General features: G+C 53.6%; 1 protein-coding gene across 2 annotated transcripts in view; it reads left to right on the forward strand.

Annotated features, from left to right (window-relative positions):
* Nucleotides 1-27,092, forward strand: part of PARVB (parvin beta) — a 115,760-nt gene that overhangs the window by 43,551 nt on the left and 45,117 nt on the right. For both annotated transcript variants that reach the window (XM_082350874.1, XM_082350873.1), the window contains exons 2-3: nucleotides 13,682-13,771; nucleotides 18,127-18,197. In XM_082350874.1, coding sequence (XP_082207000.1) covers nucleotides 13,682-13,771; nucleotides 18,127-18,197 — 161 coding nt within the window. The remainder of the gene's footprint in view (nucleotides 1-13,681; nucleotides 13,772-18,126; nucleotides 18,198-27,092) is intronic.

Raw genomic sequence — 27,092 nt, forward strand, 5'->3', positions numbered from 1 at the left:
GCAGCCCAACTTGCTTCACCGGGCTTATTTTCCCCACTGCTGTTTCTGTTTTCTCTTATGAAGCACTTTTCTCTGCGAGGGTGTTAACCTCATCGGGCTGGTCCTGTTGAGGTTTCTTTCCATCTCCCCGTGGGTGGGACACATCACACAGCTTGGCTCCGAGGGGCCGGAACCGTGACCGACAAACACAAGACATTAATGTGACTTTTTTTTTTTTAATTGAAATACAGTTGATTTACAATATTGTGTTGGTTTCAGGCCATTGGCAGCAACATGGATGGACCTAGAGATTATCATACTAAGTGAAGTAAGTCAGGCAGAGAAAGACAAATATCATATGATGTCACTTATATGTGGAATCTAAAAAAATAATACAGATGAACTTATTTACAAAACAGAAACAGATTCACAGACATAGAAAACAAACTTATGGTTACCAAAGAGGCGGGGGCGGGGGAGGATAAATTAGGAGTTTGGAATTAACAGATACACACTACTATATGTAAAAGAGATGTGGCTTTTTTTTTATAATTCTGAGCAGAGGGGAGCAGAGCACCCCTCTGCTCCCACCTTCTGCCTCTTCTAGACTCTTTTTTTAAAAAAATTTTATTAATTTATCTTTGGCTGTGTTGGGTCTTCGTAGCTGCGCGGTCTTTCTCTAGCTGCTGCGAGCGGGGGCTACTCTTTGTTGCGGTGCGCGGGCTTCTCATTGCAGTGGCTTCTCTCGTTGCGGAGCACGGGCTCTAGGCACGCGGGCTTCAGTAGTTGTGGCACGTGGGCTCAGTAGTTGTGGCTCGCGGGCTCTAGAGCACAGACAGTCTCAGTAGTTGTGGTGCACGGGCTTAGTTGCTCCGCGGCATGTGGGATCTTCCCGGACCAGGGCTCGAACCCGCGTCCCCTGCATTGGCAGGCGGATGCCCCTTTTCTAGACTCTTTTTCCATTATCATTAACTAATGATAGATTTTCATGACCAGTGACTGAAATTGCTTTCAACTACTCACTTAGAACCAGCACGATTGATTGGTAGACATGTGACAGATGGGCCATCCCCAAACCCAGGGGACAGAGCGCTCACATCAAAGGATCCACCATCAGGTTAGGACCAGTGGGGCCAGGGTGCCGTGATTGCCAGGAACCTGAGCTAAGGGGGCTGAGAAAACCCGAGGGTTCGGGGGACACTGGCCTCACGAGTGTGGTCCAGCTATTCGTCAGAGGAGTGGGGTAATGCACATGTCTGTTTTAAATGTTCAGCGACCGGCGAGATGTTTGTGGTGATGTCTGAGCTGTATATTCAGGATCTTCGAGGTTAGATACGCCTGGTTTGCAGTTGGCGGGGGTGTGTTTCAACGTCTGCATTCTTCGAGAATTGGTGCGTGGGGATACGTGGCCCCTTGTCATCCCAAACAGTTAATTAGCGAGGGTGTTTCACCCTTGACGCTGGCAGATAACTCAGGCTTTCGGGATCTGGTTTGATTCTGTTCTGTTCAGGTGAGCACACTTTTCTAGGGTCTCCTCTGTGTGCGGGGCCCACCTCTGGGGGCACAGGGGTGATAAGACTTGAACTCTGCCTTCTGGGAGTTTATTTATTTATTTTAAAAAGATTTATTATATTATTTATTTATTTATTTAATTTTTGGCTGCGTTGGGTCTTAGTTATGGCGTGCAGGATCTTTCGTTGCGGCATGCGGGATCTTTTGTTGCGGCGCACGGGCTTCTCTCTAGTGTGGCATGCAGGTTTTCTCTAGTTGTGGCGCGTGGGTTGCAGAGCGCGTGGGCTCTGTAGTTTGTGGTGCGCAGGCCCTCTAGCTGAGGCACGCGAGCTCAGCAGTGGTGGCGCGCGGGCTTAGTTACCCCGCGGCATGTGGGATCTTAGTTCCCTGACCAGGGATCAAACCCGCATCCTCTGCAGGGAAGTCCCCTTCTGGGAGTTTATAATCTAGCAGTGAGACATCCGCACATCTGCTAGATTGGTAAACCCGGGAGCTCAGGGGCTGTCTGACCTTGCAGCTGGCATGTGCCTGGTGCGCCTGCAAACTTGTCAAGTGGGTGACTCGGGGACACCAAGCGCCTCCGGTTACCCAGCGCAGGTGCGGGTGGTGGGACAAGAAGGGAGAGACCCAGCATTTACCACGTGACTGGTGCTTGATGCACCATCTTGTTTAGTTAGTCGTCACGACGACAGGTCTGGTTCTAACCCCTCTGCAGAGGAGCGATGGTGAAAGACGGAAGGACTTAAAGCCCAAGGTCACAGGATGTTATGTAATAGTCCTCCAAAACCTCCCCTTCTCCGCTATTCTGTCTGCACCGTCCGCGACCCTGGGCCAGGGGTTTGGAGGAGGGACAGGGCCACGGAAGAGGGGACGTTTGCAGTGGGCTTTGCCTCCAGGCTCAAGCTCTGGACATGGAGCTCCTGGAGGGGGCACAGGCTGGCAAAGGCCCGAAGGGGTGACCGAGCCTGGCCCTGAGCGCTGCACTGGAGGAGGGGGCGCGATGCGGGGGGAAGGGTGTGGGTTTTGTTTCGGGAGTGGTGGAGTGTCAGGACAGCCCATGGGCAGAGGAGTGACCCCACGGCCTGCGTTCTGGGGACGAAGTCTGGAGACACTGTGGGGGATGGATCGGAGGAGGGTGAGACCAGGAGCAGACACCTGGCCGTCCGCAGATCCATCCCCTGTCTCAGGCCCCCGAGGGATTCTTTCTACCTGATGCATTCTGAGAGGTGACCTGAAGAAGTTGACCCACTTGCTTTCCGTCTGAAAAACCGACCAAATCATCACTCGTCCCTAAAGGATCAGCCATTCTTTTTTGAGCAAGAAGCCCGGGGCTCCTCCGGTGTCCTGGTTTCTGCCCGCCGGGTGGTTTATTTGGTAAACCTGACATTGAAGGATCACCTAGAAGTCTTTCTTCCTGTTCTCCTTCCCACAGACAATTCGTTTTTCTGTGGTTCTCACATTTTTCTGATCACGCAGGGCAAAGGGGAGGAAAAGGACCGCTTCTGCTCGGAGGGAACCACCTGTTTGACATTGGCTTCTGAGCCCCAGCCTTTTCCATACTTAGACCTAAGCAGCCCTTGGTATTCGGAAGACCCAGTGTCCGGGAACCGGGGGGACCGCTTCCTTCCTGGTGCCCCCCGCCACCCCGCCCTTGGCCGGCAGGAACTCGCTCCAGTGGGCGAGGTAGCCTGTCCCGGTAAGTCCCTGATTGCAGAGCAGAGACCTTCCTCTCGAGGCCTCGCCCTCCGCACGGCCCCATTGCAGTAATTGGGTTCTTGGTGACCCACGACTGCCAGGCTAATGTAAGCCTTAATGGAAATGCTCTTTTTCCACCCGAGTGGCTGGAGGTGGAATGTTTTGCAAGAACGGCCTGTTCCCAGTACTTCTGACTTTGTGCCTCTTACCTAAATTCTCTCTTCGGCTCCATTTTGCCTACGTAAACGCATTTACAGTCATTTATTCATTCTGTGAATGTTTGTCGGATGCTTGTCACGTGCTGGGTTTTGATCAGCGTTTGGCCACTCGGCGGGGGCGGGGCGGAGGGCACACCCCACCACTTCCTGTGGGGGGATAAGGGTTTGTAGCTGTCACGTGCGCAGGGAGCTGTGGGAACCCAGAGGAAGGGCCCTCATGCTGCCCAGGGGGTGGGGTTACAGAGAACGCTTTAATGAAGAATCTTGGGGAACGGGTGGAATTGGCTAGATATCACGAAAAGGGCATTTCAGGTGGTGGGGTTAGTGGGGGCAAAGGAATGGCCTCATTGAAAGGTGATGCAGAAGCGTGGGAGCTGCATCTGGGTCGATGAGAGGTGGGGCTTGTTCATCAGGAGTCTTCAGGTACCCCTTTGAGGGGTTTGGGTTTTACCCTGGAGCCGGTAGGAGCTCTGGGGTGCTCTATACCAGGGAGTGATAGCCTGACACTCAGTCTGCAAATGACAGAAAACCCAACTCAAAGTGGATTAAGAACAAAATGGCATTCATTGGTTCATTTGACAGAAAGGTCCAGAGGTGGCCAGCCTCGGGTAAGGCTTGATCCAGCAGACAGCTGGCGTGGCTAAACTCTGTCCTCTTAGCTCTGTGGACCCAGTGTCTTCATTTCCAGGGTTTGTGTGCCGGTAAGACGATGGGGGGCAGCTTCCACCTGCATCCTTTCTGGGTCAAGGCCAGAGGGAAAGAGTGCCTGTCATTCTGCATTCCTAGGAAACTCTCCTTGTTCTGTTGGCTCTAATTGGGCCAAGCCCATCCCTGACTGTATTCTGGAGAGTGCAGTGTGCCCACTGGCTGAGGTCTGGGATGCTGAGTCCTGTTTGACCAGAGGAAGGGCACATGGATGCTGGGAGGAGGGACAGCAGAGTCCAGTTGGTCACCTGCAGAAGGGGAGAGGCTGGCTCGGGGTGGGAAGAGGCCACGGCAGAGTCTGCGGGAGGCCGACTGGCTCTCCTGGTGAGAGATCCCCTGGTTGCCCTAAGGACAGGACACGAGATGCAAAATCTGCAGAGGCTGGTCCTAGGTCTAGCATCTTGGTCCTTGCCTTTTTCCTCTTTGCACTTGAGCACATGTTGGTCCTAGAATCGAGTTATCATTTTGCATGAGTCGTTTTGCGTGGTCGGGGCTGTGATGTGTGGTTCCCTCTCTCAGCTTCTCTTTCCCTTTAGGTTGTCACTGTGTCCCCTGAGGCTGGCAGTGCTGCCGGGAAAAGCCCAAGCCTCCCCTGCATCCCAGAGCCATTTCTGCTGTTGAACCCATTCTGCTGGGACGTGGGAACCAGCCCTTTAAACTAGAGGGTCTTGGGAGAAGCCAGGGTGGCCGGTGAACGCATTTATTATTACTGCCGAGAGGGCAGCTCTGCATTTGGCTCAAGAGTGATAACAGGGATTCACGGAGAAAGAATGAAATTCTGGATTCTCCCCACAGGCAGGAAATGGTCTGTGCTTTCCTTTGATCCCACCGAAAGCTGAGAGATTATGTAGTTTGGGGGTACCGCAGGCCTCAAGTGGGTTGGAGCCATCCCTGACCAGCTGGGCCGGCTCGGGTGTGACTCAGTCTTTTAGGGAAGACCTCACCTGTCGTGGGAGCTTAGCACGGTAGCGTGTGAGGCGGGTGCCCAGTCCTTCTTTCTTTCTTTTTTTTTTTTTTTAATTTATTTATTTTATTTATTTTTGTCTGCGTTGGGTCTTTGTTGTTGCGCGGGCTTTCTCTAGTTGCAGTGAGCGGGGGCTACTCTTCATTGTGGTGCGCGGGCTTCTCATTGTGGTGGCTTCTCTTGTTGCGGAGCACGGGCTTTAGGCACACGGGTTTCAGTAGTTGCAGCACGCAAGCTCAGTAGTTGTGGCACACGGGCTTAGTTGCTCCGCAGCATGTGGGATCTTCCCGGACCAGGGCTCAAACCCGTGTCTCCTGCATTGGCAGGCGGATTCTTAACCACTGCGCCACCAGGCAAGTCCCCCAGTCCTTCTTTCTTGAATACCGGAGCCGCGGCGGGTGCTGGCCAGGTTGGGAGTTGTTGAAACGTGGCCCCTGTGTCTATCTCTAAAAGGAACACAGCGTCGCTTACCAGCTTGGGTTTCAGGAGCGGAGGGGCGTGGGAATGTCCTCTAAGTTCTTGCTACTCAGGTGTGGTCTGTGGACCAGCATCAGTAACGTCACCTGGGGGCTGGATAACGATGCTGCATCTTGGACCCTCCCCAGACCTGCTGGGTAAGAACCCGCCCGTTAGCCCCCGGGAGCCTCAGTGCTTTGACGTTTGGAGTCTGGGCTGAGCGTTTAGGAGGGTGAATGGTTAGCCAAGGCTCCCAGGCTGGTTCCCGCCGGTGATGGGAGGGCAGATGACAGGGAGGTCCCCATGGAGACGGGGTCGCTCCTGGGTGCTGTCCCAGAGCTGGTCCTTTCCTACCCTACAGGTCTCCCGTGCTGGGTTCCCCGAGGACGCGGGGCCCTCAGCTCCCCTCACACAACTTCCCCAGGCACACCCAGGCGGCACTGCACTGCCTCAGCGTCACCTGAGACAAATGCTACGGACTGACCTGCTCAGTAGAAGCACGGATGGGCTAAAATGATCCAGAGGAGAGGCGGTTCCTAGGTTCTGCGCTGTGTGGATGCCCATTGCATTCAGAAGCAGCGGTTTTCCTGAACTTGGAGGTGAGGATGGAATTGCCTGGGGGAGATCAGTGACTCCACGCGCCGCAAACTCACTGCTTCGGGCGGGCGTGGCCCGTGTGGCCCTCTGTGACTTCCTCTGGGATCTCTGCAGCAGACACACGGTCTCTCTCCCTGCAGACCCTCCCGCAAGGAAGCCCAGGGTCTGAGGCTTCCAGGCCAAGGCTTCACCTAAGGCAGATAGGGGCCATCAGACCTGGATGGCTCACGGCCTGGGCTCTGAGTCCCGCGTCTCTGCCTTTAGAAACCTACCCAGGGGCTGAGCGCCTCAGGACAGGCTCAGCTCCACAGGAAGCCTCACCTGCTGCCCCCTCTGGTCTCCTTCCCTGTAGCACTGGCTGTCACCTCCTTTGGGTCCCTGCTGTAGAGCATCTATTTGTTGTCTATTCTTTTAACTTTATTTTAATTTTCACAACTAACTTATGAACACAGTCATGACAAAGCCTTCCCAATCTCCTCCTTTCCTTCCGTCACTCATCCCCCCAGAGGTGATACTACTCTTGTCATGTTGGAGCACATCCTTTCATTCCTTTTTCTTTGAATTTAGTTGTGTACACATAAAAATACATAGTTCTCAGTTTTATTTTTTTTTTAAGTATTTATTTGTTTGTTTTTTGGCTGTGCCGCAAGGCATTACAGGATCTTTGTTCCCCGACCAGGGATCGAACCTGTGTCCCCTGCAGTGGAAGCTCAGAGTTGTAATCACTGGACTGTCACGGAATTCCCAGTTTTGAGTTTTCTGATTCTGTATTTTACATAAATATCCTGCTGTATTATTTGAAACCTGCTTTTTAAAAGTCAACACCGGGACTTCCCTGGTGGTCCAGTGGTTAAGACTCTGCGCTTCCACTGTAGGGGGCATGGGTTCAATCCCTGGTTGGGGAACTAAGATGCCGTATGCCGTGTGGCACAGCCAAAAAAAAAAAAGTCAACACCATCACATGTATTGCACTTAATTAATTGTACGTTTGTTCCTCAAGAGCCTTCTCTGTGCCAGGGGCCAGGCCAGGCTGTTGGGTGGAAGTGGTCAGGACAGCTCCTTCCATATGTCTGCACCCTGTGCCAGACTCCCCCAGCACCAGGGCCGGCTCTGTTGGCCTTTATCAGTGTTCATTAGATCGGCATCCTGTAAAACCCGAGGCTTGCTGCTGCCTGAACAGGACAGATCTTTAGCTGTCAGCTCATGATGTGGGGTCAGTTAATGCCTGTTGACCTTCTTTGCGTTTTGCCTTATTGAAATGCTCACATATTTAGTTTAGCCTCTCAACTTATTTCATCTCAAGAAATGGCATGGAATCTCGTGGCCCAGTAGAGCAAACACCATAAATCAAATGTTCAGGCTGAGGGATCCTCACAGCCATGGTGTTTTCTTATGCCCATGGTCTTGTCAGAGCAGTTCAGAATCTCATCTTCCGCTGAGAAATTACAGCGAGTTAAACGTACATAAATATAGCGGGCTCATTACTATGGGCTGGCATCCCCGTGGCAAGGCCAGAATCTCTTCCTTAGTAAAAACATACCAGATCTGCCACTTTAAAGGTTAAGAGGCTCTTTCGTGTATGTTTTGCTACATGGATCACTGAAAGTAATTTCACTCTTTGCCCACATCCCAGTCAGGAAGGGCAGCTGCTGTCTCCGGGGCGGTTAGCCCTCCCTGCCTTTTACCCCGGGCGGGATGCGGTCATCTATCCACTGCAATCCCAGGAATCTGGGAGAAGGAGCCTGGAGTCTTGACCTCCTGGGAAGGGCCGGGCCTCGCATCTCAAGGCCTTTACAAGGATGATGCGTTTGAATTGTGATTGGTAGGTCATTTGATCACCTTGTCTTTGGATGTGAGGAAGGGTTGTCCTACAGCATCACCCCCCACCCCCGCTGTCCGGTCTGTGTATATCATCGTTCTTGTTGAGATCTTATTTGGGCCCTATTTTCACTCCACTGAGCTGTGAGATCTTTACATGAAGTACAATTTGGTTTATTTTTAGAAGAACTGCTCTGTTGAGAAGACCTTCGTGGCTGATGAATTTAGTTATTCTGATAAATTGTGACTTCTGCAAAGATGCGATCCCTCTGAGCGCAGATGGGTGGTGGAGATTCATAGAAAGCTCTCCCTCCCCGGGGAAGCCTGGAAAGCCTCATTTAGCAGAGATTTTGTCAGGTCCTTCTTGCACACATGGAGCTGATTCCCAACTCGCCCTCCCCAGTCCAAGGGCCGTGTCTCACCCAGCATGGGGTCTTTTTATCCTCGCCGAACCCCCCGCAGGTGAGCCCCAGGGAGCTTTCCGCACCCCATCTTTGCAGGGGGTGCGTGGTGATTCCCCCCTCCTGCCCTGGCACCCCTCATGGAGAGAGAAGCCCCTGTGTTTTCCGATCTGTGCTTTCCCTTGCGGTTAGCCTTGCTCTTTTAAAGCAGCCTGCTTTCAGAGTTGTGTTTTCCTAATAATGTAAAAAGAAAAAAAAAAAACTGTCTAAAAGCCTTTTTTTGAGGGGGAAAGAGCCTGGGCATAAATAAAGAAATAAGCGAAACCCATACAAAGAAAAAGATTTAAAAAAAAAAAAATCAAGGATGGAACCTTTGCGCTCGGCCTGGGGTATATAAGTGGCAGGCTGTTTGTGAGACGTTTGAGGTTTTAGATTTTGATTCTCTTTCCTCCTTTTTATGCGCTTGTCATTCCAATCAGGAGAGGTGGTGTGTTTTTCAAACCTTGCCCGGTCTCTGGGTGGAGTGATGGAAAGAGAACGGGCTTTGGAAACACGTGCGTCTCCTTCTGTTCGGCAGAAGCTGGAAGCTGACGCTTACTGAGCGAGTACCGCACGCCAGACATTGTTCTGTGTGTTTGGGGTGTATCAGGCCCCATTTCACAGATGGAAGCTGAGACACAGAGCAAATACGTAGCTTGCCCAGGATCACCCAGCTTGTCAGTGGCTGAGCTGGGATCTGAAACCAGCAGACTGGCTCCCAGTTTCTAAGCCCTTCATCGTGCTGCCCCTCAGATATAAAGACCTACTATGTGCAGGAGCTGAGTTAGCACTGGTGTGGGCAGGCAGTCCAGGAAAGAGGTAGTTACAGGGCTGACTGCATGATGTGAGCTGGGCAGAGGGGAGCCTGGGATGGGAGGGGAGCACCCAGGATGGCTTCCTGGAAGAGGCGGCCAGCAAGCTGAGGCTTGAAGGTGGGTAGGACTCAGCTGAACATAGCGAGTGAAGACCAGGTTGAACCTGGGTTCAGTCCTGACTCTAGGACTCATGGTTGGTGTACATCAGATGCCTTCACGTCTGATAGACGCTGGCCCAGCATTGACCAAGCCGGGACCAGCCACTCCCTCACAGACTTGTTAGGAGATTAGATGAACAGAAGACAGAGAAGGTGCTGGGCACGTAGTAGGTGCTCAGGAAACGCTAGTGGCCCTCTCCCACTGACAGGCAGGGACGTGGGTTAGACTTTTACTGCGACCTGGGGTTGTAAACCGGTGGCCCCTGGCTGGCCTGCAGAATTTGAATTACTTGCTCACATTTATAAATTGGGGGATTCTACACAAAACCCAAAATTTCCAGCATTTTTGGAAAGCTCCTGAGATCTGGCGACCGCGGTCTGCGTAGCCCACTCTGCGCCCCGGGGCTGAGCGAGGCGTGGCTGTCCCCAGAGGGGCACTGGAGCTGTCACACGCTCTCCCTGGGTCTCCTCCAGCCTCTCTCCCTCCCGGCACTTCCCCACCCCCATGTCCCCGTGTGGCCCACGGCCCAGAGTGTCACCGCGGGAAGGTGAACCTGGGTGCCTTGGGAACACGTTGGCTGTTGGGTTTAGGGTGGACAAGGGCAGACGCTTAGGACCATGATGAATCCTCGGCCCCGGCACATCGAGCCCCAGGTCCTTTGAACACCCACACCCGCTGTGCACACCAGGTGCCCCTGGATCTTTCTCTGTGACACAAGATAGTCAGAATTTCCAGTCACTGAAGTGTCTGACTTTCTGGCAAATGGACCAGTACTTTCAAAACCAAGACATTCCTGGGATTAGGGAAAAGCCACTGACCTGGCAGAGTGCGGTCCTCGGGGAGAAGCTGTGGTCCAAGCGGAGCCCCTCCTTCCAGACCCTGGACTGACCCTCAGAAGACCATAATCAGATTTCAGCTGAAGGCTCCTCAGTGAAGGGGCCGTGTCCCTCAGGGAACCCAGGCCGTGAACAATAGCAGAGCTCCGAAGAGGCCTCACTGAGCCCCGCTGTGGTTCAGCGTGGACGTGGCCGCCACAGAGGGCTTCCGGAATCCCAGCTGTGATCAGTCACCCACAGGCTTTGCATGGAGTCCCAAAGTCCCTTTTTCCGGGATTCTTGCCTTCTTTCAAGGCCAAGTTCAGTTACTGCTTCCTCTAGGAAGCTTTCCCTGGTTTTCCCTGGGATGAACTTCACTTATTCCTCAGAAGCCCCTGTGAGGTAGGTACCGCTGCCACCCCCGCGTTCCAGACGGTGAAACTGAGGCTGAGCAAGGTGAAGGGACTTGCTGGAGGCCGCATGCCAGCACGTGGCACAGAGAGATCCGAACCCTGGGCTCCTGGCCACAGTTCCTCCTTGTTTTCCTCAGGGCTTTATGCTTAACAGGCCTGTGGAATGTGCCGTCTGGGTGGGTCTGTAAGAGCATTTCTCATCTATTAAAGCCGAGAGATCCTAGGCCCTGTTTAGTGTTATCTTTGATGTTGCAAGGGCGGTGTGGAAATTTCTCTGTTTTCATGTGACCCAGTTTCTCTGCTTTGAAAATGTCATTCCTGTTCTCCTCCGTGCTCCCTGTTTTTGAGGCCAGGCAGCAGGGCTCCTGGAAGCATCTCTTCATCTCTGCACCCCGCAACCCCATCTGCCACCAGTTGTTCTGGCCCACGGCCCGTGTCCAGGCCAGCGGATGACCCGCGTGGCAGCTCTGGGGCTCTTGGGAGGCGCTACGGGCTCACAGTAAGGACGCACCTGCGTGGCTCACCTGTGCCCCAAAGCCCACCTGTGCGACCCTCCACTCATGTGAAGCCAGGGTCTTTTGTTCTTCCTCGGCCGTGAACATAACCATGGCAGACAGCCTTGACCGGAAGGGACCTCCCTGGCCTTTCTGTCCTCCTTCTGTGACGCTGGCCCAGGAAACCAGAGTGAGGAGCCCACGGCTGCCGCACCCACCCCCTTGCACAGTTCACGTACGTGCCTCTTGAATATGCGAGAACTTTTGTGAAAAATCCCCTTTTCCTCCTTCCCTTTTCTGCCTTGGAAAGCCCTTTGCTGGTTAGAAGACTCTTTGTAACTTGTTATGTAGTAAAAATAATTGCTGAAATTTGGTCTGTTTTCTCAGCGGGACTGAGTGACCGGAGGGGATCTTTGGAATGGGGAGCGGGGCCGGGCGGGGTGCGTCTCTGAGTCATTTGCTCGTGAAGGTGTTTAACACGTGTCTGCTTCTTGCACAGAGTTAAGCTAAGGATTTGGGGATCAAAAGATGGCTGTGCGTGGGGTCTGCTCCTGGGATGCGGGGCGGCAGGGAGACTGTGTCTGTCTCCAGGTGCAGGGCTGGCCTCCAGACTGGAGTATTGTTGGGAGGGGTCCATTTTTTCTTCCCTCTTCTTTTAAATTGTGGTAAAATATACATAACATAAAATGTACCATTTTAACCCTTTTTAAGTGTACTGTTCCGTGGGATTCAGTTCATTCACGTTGTTGTGTGGCCATCACCACCCTCCATCTCCAGAACTTTTTCATCTTCCCAAACTGAAGCTCTGTCCCCATTAAACACTGACTCCCCATCATTTCCCCCTATTTTCAGGCCCTGACACCCACCATTCTACTTTCTGTTGCTGTGAATTTGACTGTAGGGACCTCCTGTAAGTGGAATCATACAGGGTTTGCCGTTTTGTGTCTGGCTTATTTCACTTAGTGTACTGTCCTCAGGATTCATCCACGTGGTAGTATGTGTCAGAATTCCCTTCCTTTTTATGGGTGAATAACATTCCATTGTGTGTATGGACCATATTAGTTTATCCGTTCATCCATCAGTGGACACTTGGGCCGTTTCCACCTTTTGTCTGTGAATCGTGTAAGTCATTGCTGCTGTAGGACGTGGGTGTGCAAGAGAGCCCATGTTTTCACAGTCCTCTATCAGGGCCTTCCTGATGTTAGAACCCAACGTCCTGGGCCCCACTGTCGTGTTCCTTGTGAGGGACAGAGGGTGGCTTGTCCCCAAAGCTGGGTCTATGGCTGAGCCCACCGTGTGCCCAGCTCCGGCCTCAGAACCTGATGTTCATCGTTTCATTAAGTCCTTCCAGGGGACCCGACGTTTTGAGAAAACAGGCAGAGAGGTTGCCAGACGTGCCTGGGGTTGGGTCACCCTGGCCTGCCTGTCCCAAAGCCATCACATCCTGTCCCCTTGCTACTCTGTCCCCTGTACCCTCAGGTCCCGGAATTGGAGATATTCAAGGTTCGAGGTGACTGCAGTATTGAAAGAGGAAGTAGGTTTCCATCTCTGAGGACGTTTCATTACAGAGAAGGCCTTGAAACTAACACAACGTTGTAATTCAATTACGATTTAAAAAAAAAAAAAGAGAAGGAAGGCTGGGCACTTGTCACTGGAGCTCACAGAGGAAGAGGCTGGTTTTGTGGCGTGTGGTCGGGGACTGTCACCCAGCAGTTCTCAGCCAGGGCTGGAAAGGCGCCCAGCGCCCCCTGCACCCACTGGATGGGGGCTGGAGCCTGGAGTCCGATGCAGTTATGGCCGGTGGAAGAAATGCGCTGTTAGCCCCCGGTGTCCCGGGATGGCCCCCTGGCCAGTGTAAGTCGAGATGCTTTCCTGGAAGGTGTCTAGTGCGGGGGGCGAGGGATCCTTTCTGCATTGTGGCATCCAGGCCGCCCCTCTCATCACGTAGCCGGCCCTGCGGTCCCTGCGACTGTTCAGGGCGTCCTCCTCCCCAGCCTCCGGCACCCTGTCTGCCCTCTAGACACGGTCCTGCGCTCCCAACTCCAAGTCTCCGGATTCGGTTTGTTAGATTCTGCTGTGTGTTTCACTGCTCCCGACCCTGGGCATTACCTGGCGTCAGACCAGCCGGATTCTGTCCCGTGAACGTGGCCACGGACGACGGCACTGCCTCGCCTGTTGTGAGCCGGGAGGGTCTTCACACCCGGAGTCCACGGCCGAGGACACTGCTGTCCGGGAGGGGGAGGGGAGCCCGCCCGTTTCAGGCCCAGTCGCTGTGATCCAAGCTTCGTCCATCTCAGCAGCCTTGGGTGGATCTGGAAGCATCCAGAAGCTTCCATGACATAGTCATGTATTGCAAAGAGCGGTGAAAACAGCCTGGCCGGGCTTGGTGAGAATCGGGAACTCTCCGGCGTGGGTGAAGAATTGCAGAATGTATTCTTGGTTCGGAGCGTTTTTCCCTTCTGGGCAACCAGCCATTTAGGAATGTTTGTTAAATGCTTAAAAAACAGGAGTTGATTTCTCTCTGTTTCCACTGCCAACATGTGAGGCCATGATATTCCATTTATACTAACTGGCTTTTTCCTTTCTCTTTCTGCCTGACAGTGAGTGACCTGCAGGAAGAAGGGAAAAATGCCATCAACTTGCCGATGTCCCCTGCCTCGGTGGAGATCCACCCTGAAGACACCCTGCTCGGTATTATCGGTTTCTCCAGCTCCTTGTCGTGGGCGAGTTGAGCTTCCCAGCTTGCGGTTGGTCTGGGAGGGGCTGAAGAGGAGCATTCGTGGCCTTTTGATCAGACTCTGACGTCACATGGGGCTCTCAGCTCAAGGTCGTGTTTAAAAAAGTCTGTAGGAAAAAAGCAAGCCTTCCCTTGTAGGTTACTGCCTTTATGATTGCAGATGTCAGTTTTATTGTGATTTAAGTATGATGAGGCCAACGGATCAGGAGCCGACTGCCACTGAAAAGGTGGTTTGTTAAACTCACGGTTCCCAAGGTGACGGGGAGGGCAGCAGGGTCGGGCAGGAGGCAGAAGGAGTGACGGGAAAGCACGGGCAGAAGCCTTCATTGTGGTTTTCACAGGAAGGAGTGAGTGAGGCAGGGTTAATAAGCAGGTTTGGATCGGCTGGTCTGGGTAATTTCAGGGGCCTCTGGGACACAGGGGCTGCCCCGAGTTGTCTGTACCTGGTCCCAGGTGATTAGGGCAGGGGCTGTTGGCTGGGCGTGTAAGAGCCCTGTGTGAGTTCAGTTAGAGAGGTGTCTGGGGCGTGTGGGCTCTGCGTTGGTTGTTTGCACGGGGAAGGCACTCACAGGGGACACGTTTGCTGTTTTGGGAATCAGCTAGCTCTGAGAGGGGAGTCCCTCTGGGTCCCCAAGGCCCCAAGATGTCAAAACAGTAGAAAATACAGAAAACAAGAAACACGATTAACATACCCCCCATCTCTGCACAAGCCGGAGTGGCCTCCACGCCAGGGGCCTGCTAGGTGGGACCTGCCAAGCGGTACCGGCCCTGCACTCACCTCCTCAGGACCGCACCCCAGCCGGCACTGATGAGGTGACGGCCTGGACACACTTGCCTTAAAACGTGTTTTGGGATCCGATGGATCTGGAAGGCAGTCTCGGAACATTCCGCTTCTTTCCAAACCCTGCCTGGTTCAGAGGGAAGTCCCGGTTGATGCCTCTGTTGTGGTTCCCACGACAAGGCCAGGCCAGCAAGAGCTGATGGGGAAGAAATGCAAACACACGTCCAGGCGGCCGACCTGCAGCCAAGCGCTGGACGGGCTCGGAGGTGCCGCCGGGGTCCCCTGCGGCTTCCCCTCTGCTCTAGGAAGAGCGTGACCCTTCACTGACGCTGTTGTGTTTTGTCTTCAGTCTGGCCGCAGCTGCTGCCCAGGAAAATGACCCTCTCCCAGGAGAAACTGGGGATGAACACTGTCTGGAAATTACCCTGATTCAGAACAGGGTTTCTCCCACACCCACCCCGTGCTATGGGCATTTGGCACCGGATAATTCTTTTTTTTTTTTTTTTTAATTAATTAATTTATTTATGGCTGTGTTGGGTCTTCGTTTCTGTGCGAGGGCTTTCTCCAGTTGTGGCAAGTGGGGGCCACTCTTCATTGCGGTGCGCGGGCCTCCCATTATCGCGGCCTCTCCTGTTGCGGAGCACAGGCTCCAGACGCGCAGGCTCAGTAGTTGTGGCTCATGGGCCTAGTTGCTCTGCGGCATGTGGGATCTTCCCAGACCAGGGCTTGAACCCGTGTCCCCTGCATTGGCAGGCAGATTCTCAACCACTGCGCCACCAGGGAAGCCCCGGATAATTCTTTATAGCGGGGCCAAGGTGTTGATCAGCATCCCTGGTCTCTACCCACTAGGCTCCCCTGGCATACTCACCCTCCCCTCCCCGCCCCCCCGGTTGGGACAACCAGAAACGTCTCCAGACATTGCTGTGAGTCCCCGGGGATGGGGGTTCGGGGGACTTGATTGCTTCTGGCTGAGAACCCTGCTTTAGACCAACAGGAGTGCTAGAAAATAGATTTACTGTAAACGTGTGGCAGGCTATTGTTTTGTCAATATGCCTTGAACCTGCTTTTCCATGGACCCTAACCCGCCTGCCTTACCATTTTTCTAAATAGCTGCTCTTGGGCTGGGAGTTGGCATTCTTCCGTTTGCTCTGTAAGGTTCTGCTGGCCCCTGAAGCTCCTGTGACCTTGATAAGAACCACCCTGGTCAGCACCTGGAGCTGAGAGTGACGGGTGAAGGGGATGTGAAGTGGGAGGAGAGGGTGTCGGACAGGGAACAGCATGTCCAAGGCCCTGTGGCCAGCGGTCGTGAGAGGCTTGCTGACGGGCCGGTCAGGGGTGCTGGGGGGAGCTGGGAAGGAGGCTGCAGAGGGCCTCGGGGGCCACGTGGAGGATGTGACCTTGATCCCAGGAGTGGCAGGGGGCTGCAGAGGGCCTCGGGGGCCACGTGGAGGATGTGACCTTGATCCCAGGAGTGGCAGGGGGCTGCAGAGGGCCTCGGGGGCCACGTGGAGGATGTGACCTTGATCCCAGGAGTGGCAGGGGGCTGCAGAGGGCCTCGGGGGCCACGTGGAGGATGTGACCTTGATCCCAGGAGTGGCGCGGGCCGCAGAGGGCCTCGGGGGCCACGTGGAGGATGTGACCTTGATCCCAGGAGTGGCGCGGGCCGCAGAGGGCCTCGGGGGCCACGTGGAGGATGTGACCTTGATCCCAGGAGTGGCAGGGGCCGCAGAGGGCCTCGGGGGCCACGTGGAGGATGTGACCTTGATCCCAGGAGTGGCAGGGGCCGCAGAGGGCCTCGGGGGCCACGTGGAGGATGTGACCTTGATCCCAGGAGTGGCAGGAGGCTGCAGAGGGCCTCGGGGGCCACGTGGAGGATGTGACCTTGATCCCAGGAGTGGCAGGGGCCGCAGAGGGCCTCGGGGGCCACGTGGAGGATGTGACCTTGATCCCAGGAGTGGCGGGGGCCGCAGAGGGCCTCGGGGGCCACGTGGAGGATGTGACCTTGATCCCAGGAGTGGCGGGGGCCGCAGAGGGCCTCGGGGGCCACGTGGAGGATGTGACCTTGATCCCAGGAGTGGCGGGGGCCGCAGAGGGCCTCGGGGGCCACGTGGAGGATGTGACCTTGATCCCAGGAGTGGCGCGGGCCGCAGAGGGCCTCGGGGGCCACGTGGAGGATGTGACCTTGATCCCAGGAGTGGCAGGGGCTGCAGAGGGCCTCGGGGGCCACATGGAGGATGTGACCTTGATCCCAGGAGTGGCGGGGGCCGCAGAGGGCCTTAGCAGGGATGTCACAAGGAACTCCAGCGTGGTCCCCTGCAGGCTATCTGCAGCGTCTCTCTCAAGCATCAGGTCCGCGTGGCTCCAAAAATAGCTTTTCCACTTTGTCGGGTTTTAAATTTTGCTGTTGGGCTTCCCTGGTGGCGCAGTGGTTAAGAATCCATCTGCCAATTCAGGGGACACGAGTTTGATCCCTGGTCTGGGAAGATCGCATATGCCGCGGAGCAACTAAGCCCGTGCGCCACAACTACTGGGCCTGTGCTCTAGAGCCCGTGAGCCACCACTACTGAGTCCACGAGCCACAACTACTGAGCCCACACGCTATAACTACTGAAGCCTGTGCGCCTAGAGCCCATGCTCTGCAACAAGAGAAGCCACCGCAATGAGAAGCCCAAGCACCACAGTGAAGAGTAGCCCCCACTCACCGCAACTAGAGAAAGCCCGCGCACAGCAATGAAGACCCAACACAGCCAAAAATAAATAAAATAAATTTAAAAAAAATATAGAAATATCTCATAAACAATCACAACAAATAAACTTTAAAAAAAAAGAATTTTTGCTGTTGTGAAGCCTCTGTCACTCAAAGCCATTTCATTCCCACCAACGTGGACAGGGTCCCAGCCGTGGGAGCCTGTGTGGGCCCTGGGACCCTGGTCATCTCTGCCTGCCCGTCCTAGGGGCCAGAGGTTGTGCTTCTTTTCTGTCCATTTAACACCCCTGCTCAGTTTTGTTCTGTGACGTGTCTGGTGTCTGTGGGTCTTTCCCCTCTGCTGTCCACTTATTACCACTGCGTCACTCCCTCTGTACAAGCTCACTGGTGCCCGTGGTCCATGGATCAAGGCCAGACACGGAGGGAAAAACAAACAGATAAACAGAAACAGAAGATGGATAAACACACTTTGCTGAGAAACATCCTTTTTTCCCCCTGCTCTTTCTAATATTTTTGTCCGTATCACCTTATGCAGTGGCGAGCTTTCTCGGTGAACGACAGGTCTTCCCCGGGTTTATTAATAGTGGCTTTTCCACAGATCCGATTCAGGCCTGTGCGCGCCCCCCTCCCTCCTGAAAGATGCGGGTGGACGCTCCTTTGCCTCCTGGGAGGCAGTTCTGCCTGGGCCGTGTGACCGGCTGCAGGGCTGCTCACTGAGAGGACCACGGGGTCTCTGCTCTCAATTCCCCCCATCTGTGCCAGGGGATCCGGCCACGCCCACTGACGCTAACCCGCCTGTCCTTTGTCCTTTGTCCCCGCAGAGGAGAACCAAGAGCGCACGGTGATCGACCCCACGTCCAGGGACGACCCCAGGTTCAAGGAGCTGGTCAAGGTGAGGACGCGTGTCCCGGCTGGGATGTTCTTGTGGGGTCAGACCTTGGGGTTCAGGCTCTTGTGGGCCAAAGGAGCAAAGCTGGCGGCTGGTCACGGGGCCTTACTGCTGCGTTTGGTGGAGGGATATGGAGGAAGCGGCTGGACGACTTGGAGCATCTCCCAGGGGCCCAGCCCCACGGGGCCTCTCAGACGGCCCGCTCCCCGTCACGTGCTGGACCCAGTTATGCGGGGACCCTTTTCTTAAGACTTGGAACGAACAGTTGCAGTGAACACTCACGGTGCCTTGCAGACGGGTTCAAGGCGTTCAAACTCTTTCTGGAGCGAGAGGGGCGGCGTTCAGAGGAAACTCTGAAAAGCGGGCACGTGGGCCCCTCTGGCCGCACCTGTGGATCCTCATTGGGTGCTGGTGCCCCTGCACTGGGCAGCCGTCAGGTTCTGCAGCGTCTGGACGTGTGGGGACCGTCCAGGCTGGAGGATGGCCGCCTGGTTCTGGAAAGTCAAGGCCAGCCCGGGCCGCTGGCTCTGGGCTCCTTCGGGGCCATGGCGGCTGTGCGTCTCTCCCCACTGGTCTCTCGAGCCCGGCTTAGCGGTGAGGCTTCATTCGTAGCATTAGCCCGTGTCCGAGCGTGGGTTGCAGTTTGATTGCTCTGATCTAAACCACAGCAGGGCGTCAGAGGTTAATCCCTGGGCTGGCAAGGGCTCTGACAGCATCCTCACCTGCGAGCCCTGAGGCCAGCAGACCTGGGCTGTGCAGACGCCGTTTAGGGCAGTGCCACACACATACCTTGTGAAAAGGGCTTTTTCAAAAGTTTCTCCACCTTAACCACTGCGGTTGGGCCCGATGAGGGCACGACTGCCTTTTCACGAGGGCTCCTTCAGGATAAACAAAACCTTTGCAAGTTGTAGCTTTTAAAAAATTGAAATGGAAAATGTCCGTTTTCGGGCCCACTCCATAATGTTGATTCTGAGCAACTTAAATTGCCTAGTTTATTAAGATTTCTTTTTTTCCTGAATACCCACTTTGTTATTCTGAACAGAAGATTGTCGGTGAGGAAAAGTAACCCTGCACTTCAGCCACTAAAATGTTATCCACGGGCGATATTTAAGTAGTAGGCGGGGATGCCCTGTGTTTGTCAGGGTTCTCCAGAGAAACAGAATCCACAGGATATGGCCCTATCTCTCTACCTCTCTCTCTCTCTCTCCATCTGTCTATCTATCTCTCTCTCCCTATATTTATCTCTTCTGTCTCTCTCTGTATCTATCTACAGAGATTTATAAGGATTGGCTCACGTGATTATAGGCTGAGAAGTCCCATGATCTGCCCTCTGCAAACTGGGGACCAGGAAAGCTGGTCCGAGGGCCTGAGAGCCCAGGACAGGACTTGGACGTCCCAGGCAAAGAGAGGGCGAGTCCAGTCTTCCTCCACCTTTTTGTCCTATTCAGGCCCTTCCTGGATTGCATGCCACCCACCCACGCTGGGGAGGGCCCTCTGCTTTACTCAGGCCACCAATTCAAATGCTAAATATGGGGACTCCGAGAGAAGTAACTCCCCCACCCCCGGGTTACGCTCTGAACCAGTGAAGTGTCCGGTCTTGAATGAGTCTGTCCGTTTGATGCCTTATTCGCTGAGCCCCGGTTGAGGGTCGGGGGCTGTGCTGGACCCCGGCCGGGGCTGCAAGATGAACAAGTCACCTCCCTGCTATACGGGATCCACATCCGCTCCGTGCTCCTCCTGGACTCACTCACTCGGCCCTACCCGCCTCTGCTTTGCCGCTTTGCCTCAGGAGACTACAGGCATTTTTGGCCTCCACCGGGTGAGGGCTGGGCAGCTACATGTCCTTTATCAGCCCACACAGAGGGACCACAGCATCTCTGCATCCGGGACCGGCCCGACGGGACCTGCGGAGGCTCTGGCAGCCCCTCCTGCCCCGGATGACGGGTTCAGATGAATGACCACGTCTGGGGCAGGGAGTGTGCCAGCTGGAGGGGCTGGGAGTGCGGACGTTAACATCTTGTGGGGCAAAGTAGGACTGAGGGCCAGAGGGAGTGGGAATGCACGCCTCTCCCTTTCTTCCCCGACGGGCAGTTCTGAGAGCCGTGCTTCCACAGCAAGTTGGCTGTGTGCTGGGCGTCGGCTGGGTTTTCTTCCGAAGCTGCGGGCGGCTCAGGGGCGCACCTTCCTCCCTTCCCTCTCCCCTCACTCTTGCTAGTTTGGGGTTATGGTCACCCCAAAAGCAGCAGCAGTGAGCTTGGCCCTGGGCTCTCTTTCCTGGGGAACCCAGGTGTGGTGTGCTGAATCATGGCCCCCAAAGATGTCCACGTCCTAACCTCTGAAACCTGTGACTGTTACCTCCTTATATGACGAAAGGGACTTTGCAGATGTGATTAAGTTAGGGGTGTGGAGGGAGGGATGACCCTGGATTGTGTGGTGGTCTCACAAGTGTCCTTATAAGAGGGAGGCAGAGAGAGATTTGACTGCAGGTGATGGTGGCAACATGAGGATGGAAATGGGATGCCACGCTGCTGGTTTTGAAGATGTGGGAAGGGGCCATGTGCTAAGGAATGTGGGCTCCCCTAGAACGTGGAAAAGTCCAGGAAGCCTCCTCTAGAGCCTCCAGAAGGAATCAGCCCTCCTGACACCTTGGCATTAACCCAGTGAAACTGATCTTGGACTTCTGACCTCCAGGACTGTGAGGGAATACACTGGTGGTTTGGAAGCCCCAGATTGGTGATAATTTGTTACAGCAGCTGGAGAAACCAGTACACCAGGCCGAGTTACCTCCTGTCCCTAAATCACGGCATCCCTTAGCTGTAGCTGAGGGTCCCCGTCCGCTTGGGGGCAGGGCCGGCCTTGCTGCCTTGCCAGTTTCCAGGAAGGGCCAGCTGCCAGACACATAGAGGTCTGCTCCCATGGCCATCCCGCCAGCCTGGAGCACATATGCCTGGAGACGGGCAATTTCTGGATGGTTCCCCCTGCCCTCAGACGGCAAATCGTATCTCAAGGCTGGTGGCTTATTCTCCAAAATAAGCATAAACACAGCAAGCAGGACAGCGCCATCAGGCTGTCTGTCTGTGGCTTGTTGGTTGCTGTAATGGCACGTGGAGGGGATGTATGTGAAATACTAGTTCTCACTAACTACAGGGCTTTTAAACAAAGACGCACGCGTGTTGGTGGGGGTCTGGGAGATGCCTGGGCTGAGCGCCGGCTACTCTGGGTGGTTCTTGTTTGTCAGGTAAGGGGGAGGCTCAGCGTATCCCGGAGTCGGGGTTCACGCACGACAGGGGGCTGTCAGCACCTCCTTTTCTTGGCGTGGGGAGGCGCTGGCCCCAGGGCCAGGCAGCCTGCGCGTGCGGTCAGGGGTGAGCTGCCCGTGGCCTGCCTTGGGGTGCCGCCGAGCCGGGCACCCTTAGACGTGCTCCGGGCTGGCGGCCCTGCTGCCTTACTTCCCGCCCCCCCCACCCAAATCCAGCGCTCCAGCCCCCGAGCCTCCTTGCCCCTCCCTCCTTGAGCAAGCTGAGCACCTGCCCACCTGGGTGTGAGGTTGCAAAGGCTGTTTCCCCCAAGCCCAGCCCCACTTCTTCTTTTTTTTTTTTTTTTTAATTGAATGCCCATTCTACACTGACAGCTAGATGGCAAGGAGCTAGCTCCCAGGCAAGCTTAGGTTCCAAAGTCATGTCTACACATAATCTTTTTTTAAAAATTTATTTATTTATGGCTGTGTTGGGTCTTCGTTTCTGTGCGAGGGCTTTCTCTAGTTGCGGCAAGCGGGGGCCACTCTTCATCGCGGTGCGCGGGCCTCTCACTATCGCGGCCTCTCTCGTTCTGGAGCACAGGCTCCAGACGCGCAGGCTCAGTAATTGTGGCTCACGGGCCTAGCCGCTCTGCGGCATGTGGGATCTTCCCAGACCAGGGCTCGAACCCGTGTCCCCTGCATTGGCAGGCAGACTCTCAACCTCTGCGGCCCCAGGGAAGCCCCCAACCCCACTTCTGATGCCGGTTGTAAGTTTGGGAGCCCCAAGACGACGCATGGGTTTGATACTTTGCTAAAAGGACTCCAATTATACTCACGGTTATGGCTTTTTCCGAGGACACAGGTTAAAATCAGCCGACGAGGAAGCGCAGGTTGATTTTGGTGCAGGGTGTGGACCACGTGCGGGCCTGAGCTTGTCAGGGTGAGGTCTGGCTGACATCCCGACCACTGACCACGTCCCAGTCTTGGAACCAGTGGGACCTTTCTGAGTTAGCACGGTCAGTCCCCTGGCTTGCTTTCTCTGTTCTCCATCATCTGCACTTCGTTACCTCTTGTCTTGGCCCCTGTCCTGTCTCTCTCTGTAGACTTACCCCCACTGACCTTCCTGCCTCAGGACTGTTGGTGTTTAAAACATTGTGAGCTGCTCTCTGCTTCCTGTAAAAAACCCTGGCTCGGGCTAAGCCAGGCATTAAGAATGAGGCCGCTCATTGAAACATTCTCTTCGAGCCTCTATTGTGTGTAATGCAGTGTGAGGGGGTGAACGGGTGGGTGTGATGGGCTCTGGAATCGGCTCCCGGGATTCAAATCCCGGCTCGGATTAAAGCAGGAGAACAGTCGTGCCCATCTGCAAGCATGAGGGTGACGTTGGATGCCACACGCTTGCTGTCTGGCAGGTGCTGTGCCGGGCGCTGGAACATGGGCACAAGCAGGGCAGAGCTGGGAGGGAGGTGCATGGGCACGTCTATGGTTCAAGTTTAGAAGTGAGTATCCTGTGGGCTCAGGAGCTGAAAGACTTATCCTGTCTCCTGTATGCAGGTGTTTGTCCTGTGGTCCTTTTCGCTAGCATCCTCCAGGAGTGCCCTGAATCTCTTAACAGGGTGAACAGCTGGTGCTGCCTGGGGAAGATAGCAGTTTACAGATGAGATCCTTTATATTTTAAATGATCTTTGAAAGAGGAGATGGCAGTTCTCGTGCTTTCCAGAGTGAATAGCCAGGGAGGGGCCTCCACACTTGCGGGTGTGTTGGTCCAAGGCAGGCTGGCCGTGTCGTCACCGGGGTACGCATTTCTCCCCACAAGCAGATTTCACATCTCATCTCCCAGTTTATTGGACAAGGCTCCTTTGGGTTGTTAAGTTCTGTTTTCTCCCTCTCTTTGCCCCTATGAAGAAAGTCAGCTGCACAAAGATGGTCTTCCGGGCAGAAGACGGTGCTATCATCGTTGTGTGGAGATGCCCGGTGATGCGGCTGGCACTGCACCTGGCCGGGATGTTCTCCTGCCTGCGTCCTCCGTGCATTTAGCCACGACAAGCCTGTTTGGAAGTGATTAAAACATAACTGTCATAGCTTTGGGGGAGACAGGCTGCAGATCCTGATTATCATTTAGAAGGAACTCAGGGGGAAGTAATTTTTTATTCTGGCTAAAGCAAGCTTGTGAAAAGTCTATGCAAAGAACACTGTGCCGAGGGCATCATTAATACACATCCTAGACACGTGCCTGCAGGATTCGGGGTTTGCAAATGAGTACGTCCCTGAAAGTAAGGACGGGTGCCATCTTTAAAAAGTCTCCTGTGAAACAGAAGATTAAGACGGATGACCTGGGCAGTACAAGGGCAGGGTGATTGGTGGTGGCCAGGAGGGGACTGCATCTCTGCGGGGGCAGCAGTGAAACGGCGGTGGATTTGATTTTGCTTTCCCAGAGCTGACCTCCGTGTCCCGTTGCGTGAAATGTGATTTTCATCCCCTTCTGTCTGTTGTTTCCGTATTTGGACTTTGACCAGGTCAGAGATCCAGATGGGATTTTTAGTTTTAGTTTCTTCATAGCAGAAACATCTCTTGTGTGTTTTCCTACAGGACCTTGCTCTGGGCAAGGCAGCCTCTAGAACCGAATGTCTGCATGCCCCAGAGGCTTTTCTAGGTCTGTAGGCAGCCCTGCAGTTGATTTGAGCGCCTTCCGTGGGTCTGTTCCTAGTTTAGCCCCTGCGGTGATGGCCTTGAGTGGGCTGGTGGTCCAGCTGGGGAGACAGACATGTCGAGGGACGGATGAATATGGTTCCAGGTGGCATGACCGCTTTGAAGGAAACTAAAGCAAGAAGCAGGGTGGTTTCTTCTCCCCTCTGTTTTTGGTGGGGTGGTCGGGAGCTGACATTTGAGCGGAGACCTGCTGGTTGGTACCTAGGGCGGCAGCAAGTGCAGAGGCCCCCTGGGATGCCCGTGCTGGCAGGTGTGAAGGCCAGCGATGGGGTGGGGGGCGGGCAGCGTGGCTGGAGCCTAGACAGCAAGAACGAGGGTGATCAGAGGTAAGATAAGAGAGGTGGCAGGGGTGCGAAATGGTGTTTGACTCCCGGGGTTGGTTTGGGGGGGCACAGGGACGTGGGAGGACCAGCAAGCAGCTGTGACACCTAACTGCCCACGTGGGGCAGAGATTAGGTCATGTTTCTTTACAGCTCCAGCACCTCGGGTGGTGTCCACATATCCTAGGTGCTGGTAGTTAGGCTGAGTACATCAGAAAGGGGTTTCTGACACGCAGAGAAGCCGGGGGTGGCGAGGCTGACATCTGTGTAGATCTCTATAGTTGATTAGCACTGGCCAGTAGATCATCTCACCACATCCTCAGAATAGCCCTGCAGAGGTAGGTGCTAGCACCTGCATTCTAGAGGTTCATTGCTTAATAACAGGTTTATTGAGATCGAATTCCCATACCGTACAATTCAGCGGTTGTTAGTGTACTCCCAGAGCTGTTCAGCCATCACCTCAATCAGTCAAGGGCATTTTCATCACCCCAGAAAGGAACCCCATAACCATCAGCACTCAGTCGTGTATCCTCCTTCCTGGCCCCCGGCAACCACTTTGTCTCTAAAGAATTATTCCGTCTCTATAATTTGCATATTCTGGATATTTCATAGAAGGGGAAACATATCAATACGTGACTTTTGTGTCTGGCTTCTTTCACCTGGCATAGTGTTTTTAAGATTCATCCATGTTGTAGCAGGTATCAGAACTCCATTCCTGGACTTCCCTGGTGGCGCAGTGGTTAAGAATCCGCCTGCCAGTGCAGGGGACACAGGTTCGATCTCTGGTCCGGGAAGATCCCACATGCCGCGGAGCAACTAGGCCCGTGCGCCACAACTACGGAGCCTGCACTTTAGAGCCCACATGCCACAACTACTGAGCCCACATGCCACAACTACTGAGCCTGCGCTCTAGAGCCCGCGAGCCACAACTACTGAAGCCCGTGTGCCTAGAGCCCGTGCTCCACAACAAGAGAAGCCACCACAATGAGAAGCCCACGCGCCACAGCGAAGAGTAGCCCCCATGCGCAGCAAGAAAGACCCAATGCAGCCAAAAAAAAAAAAGAACTCCATTCCTTTTTATGGCTGAATACTATTCCATTGTATGGATAGACCACAACGTGTTGATCCGTTCTTTCTCGATGGCATTTGGGTTGTTTCCACATTTTGGTTATTTTGAATAGTGCTGCTATGAACATCCGTGTACAAGGTTTTGTATGAGCTTGTGTTTGCAGTTCTTTTTGGTATATACCTGGGAGTGAAATTGCTGGGTCATATGGTGATTCTGTGCTTAACCTTTTGAGTAACTGCCAGACTGTTTCCGTAGTGGCTGCACCATTTTACATCCCCCAAAGAAGTGTATGAAAATTCTTCCAATTTCTCTACATCCTTGGCAACACTTACTGTTCGTCGTTTTGATTATAGCTACCCTGGTGGGTATGAAAAGGTATCTCGTAGTGGTTTTGATTTATATTTCCCTGATGGCTAATGATGTTGAGCATCTTTTCATGTATTGGCTATTTGTATATCTGTTTTGGAGAAATGTCTATTCAGATCCTTTGCCCATTTTTTTTTTTTTTTCAAAGTTTGTTTGACCTGAAGGTCATACAGTTTGGGGGAGGAAGGAACTTTTTTTTTTTTTTGGCTGTGTTGGGTCTTTCATTGCTGCGCGTGGGCTTTCCCTAGTTGTAGTGAGCGGGGGGCTACTCTTCGTTGTGGTGTGCAGGCTTCTCATTGCAGTGGCTTCTCTTGTTGTGGAGCACGGGCTCTAGGCGCGCGGGCTTCAGTAGTTGTGCTTTGCCCATTTTTAAATTGGGTTATTTGTCTTTTTATTACTGAGTTTTAAGTGTTCCTTATATATTCTAGATACAAATCCTTTATCAGATATATGACTTGCAAAATCTTCTCGCATCCTGTGGGTTGTCTTTGTATTTTCTGGATAGTATCTTTTGAAGTACAAATGTTTTAAATTTTGTTTGTCAAGTTTATCTATTTTTTCTTTTGTTCCTTGTGCTTTTGGTGTCACAGCTAAGAAATCATTACCTCATCCAAGGTCATGAAGATTTACCTCCATGTTTTCTAAGAGTTTTATAGTTTTAGTTCCTACGCTGAGGTCTGATCCATTTTGAGTTGATTTCTATATATGGTGTAAAGTAACGGTTCAGTTTTATTCTTTTGCATGTGGATATCCAGTTGTCCCGGCACCATTTGTTAAAAAGACTGTTTGTTTCCCCATCGAATTGTCTTAGCCCCCTTATGGATGTCACTTGACTGTAATGTGAAGTTTATTTCTGACCTCTCATTTCTGTTTCATTGACCTCTATGTCTTTCTGCCAGTATCACATGTTTTGATACTCTAGCTTTGTAGGAAAGTTTGAAATCAGGAAGTGTCAGTTCTCCAACTTTGTTCTTTTTCAAGATTGTTTTGGCTTTTGGGGGGTCTCTTGACTTTCCATTTGCGTTGTAGGATTTGCTTGTCAGTTTCGGCAAAGGAGCCATCTGGATAGTGATTTATTTTTATAAGTGGCATCTATTATTATTTTTTCTAATTCCCAAAGTAATATATACTGCTGAAAACCTGGAAGACAGAAAAATCAAACAGAAGGCAGTGGTAATTTTTTAATTCGTATCCCT

The sequence above is a fragment of the Balaenoptera borealis genome, assembly GCF_965194805.1.
Source record: "Balaenoptera borealis genome assembly, chromosome: 13".
NCBI lineage: Eukaryota > Metazoa > Chordata > Mammalia > Artiodactyla > Balaenopteridae > Balaenoptera > Balaenoptera borealis.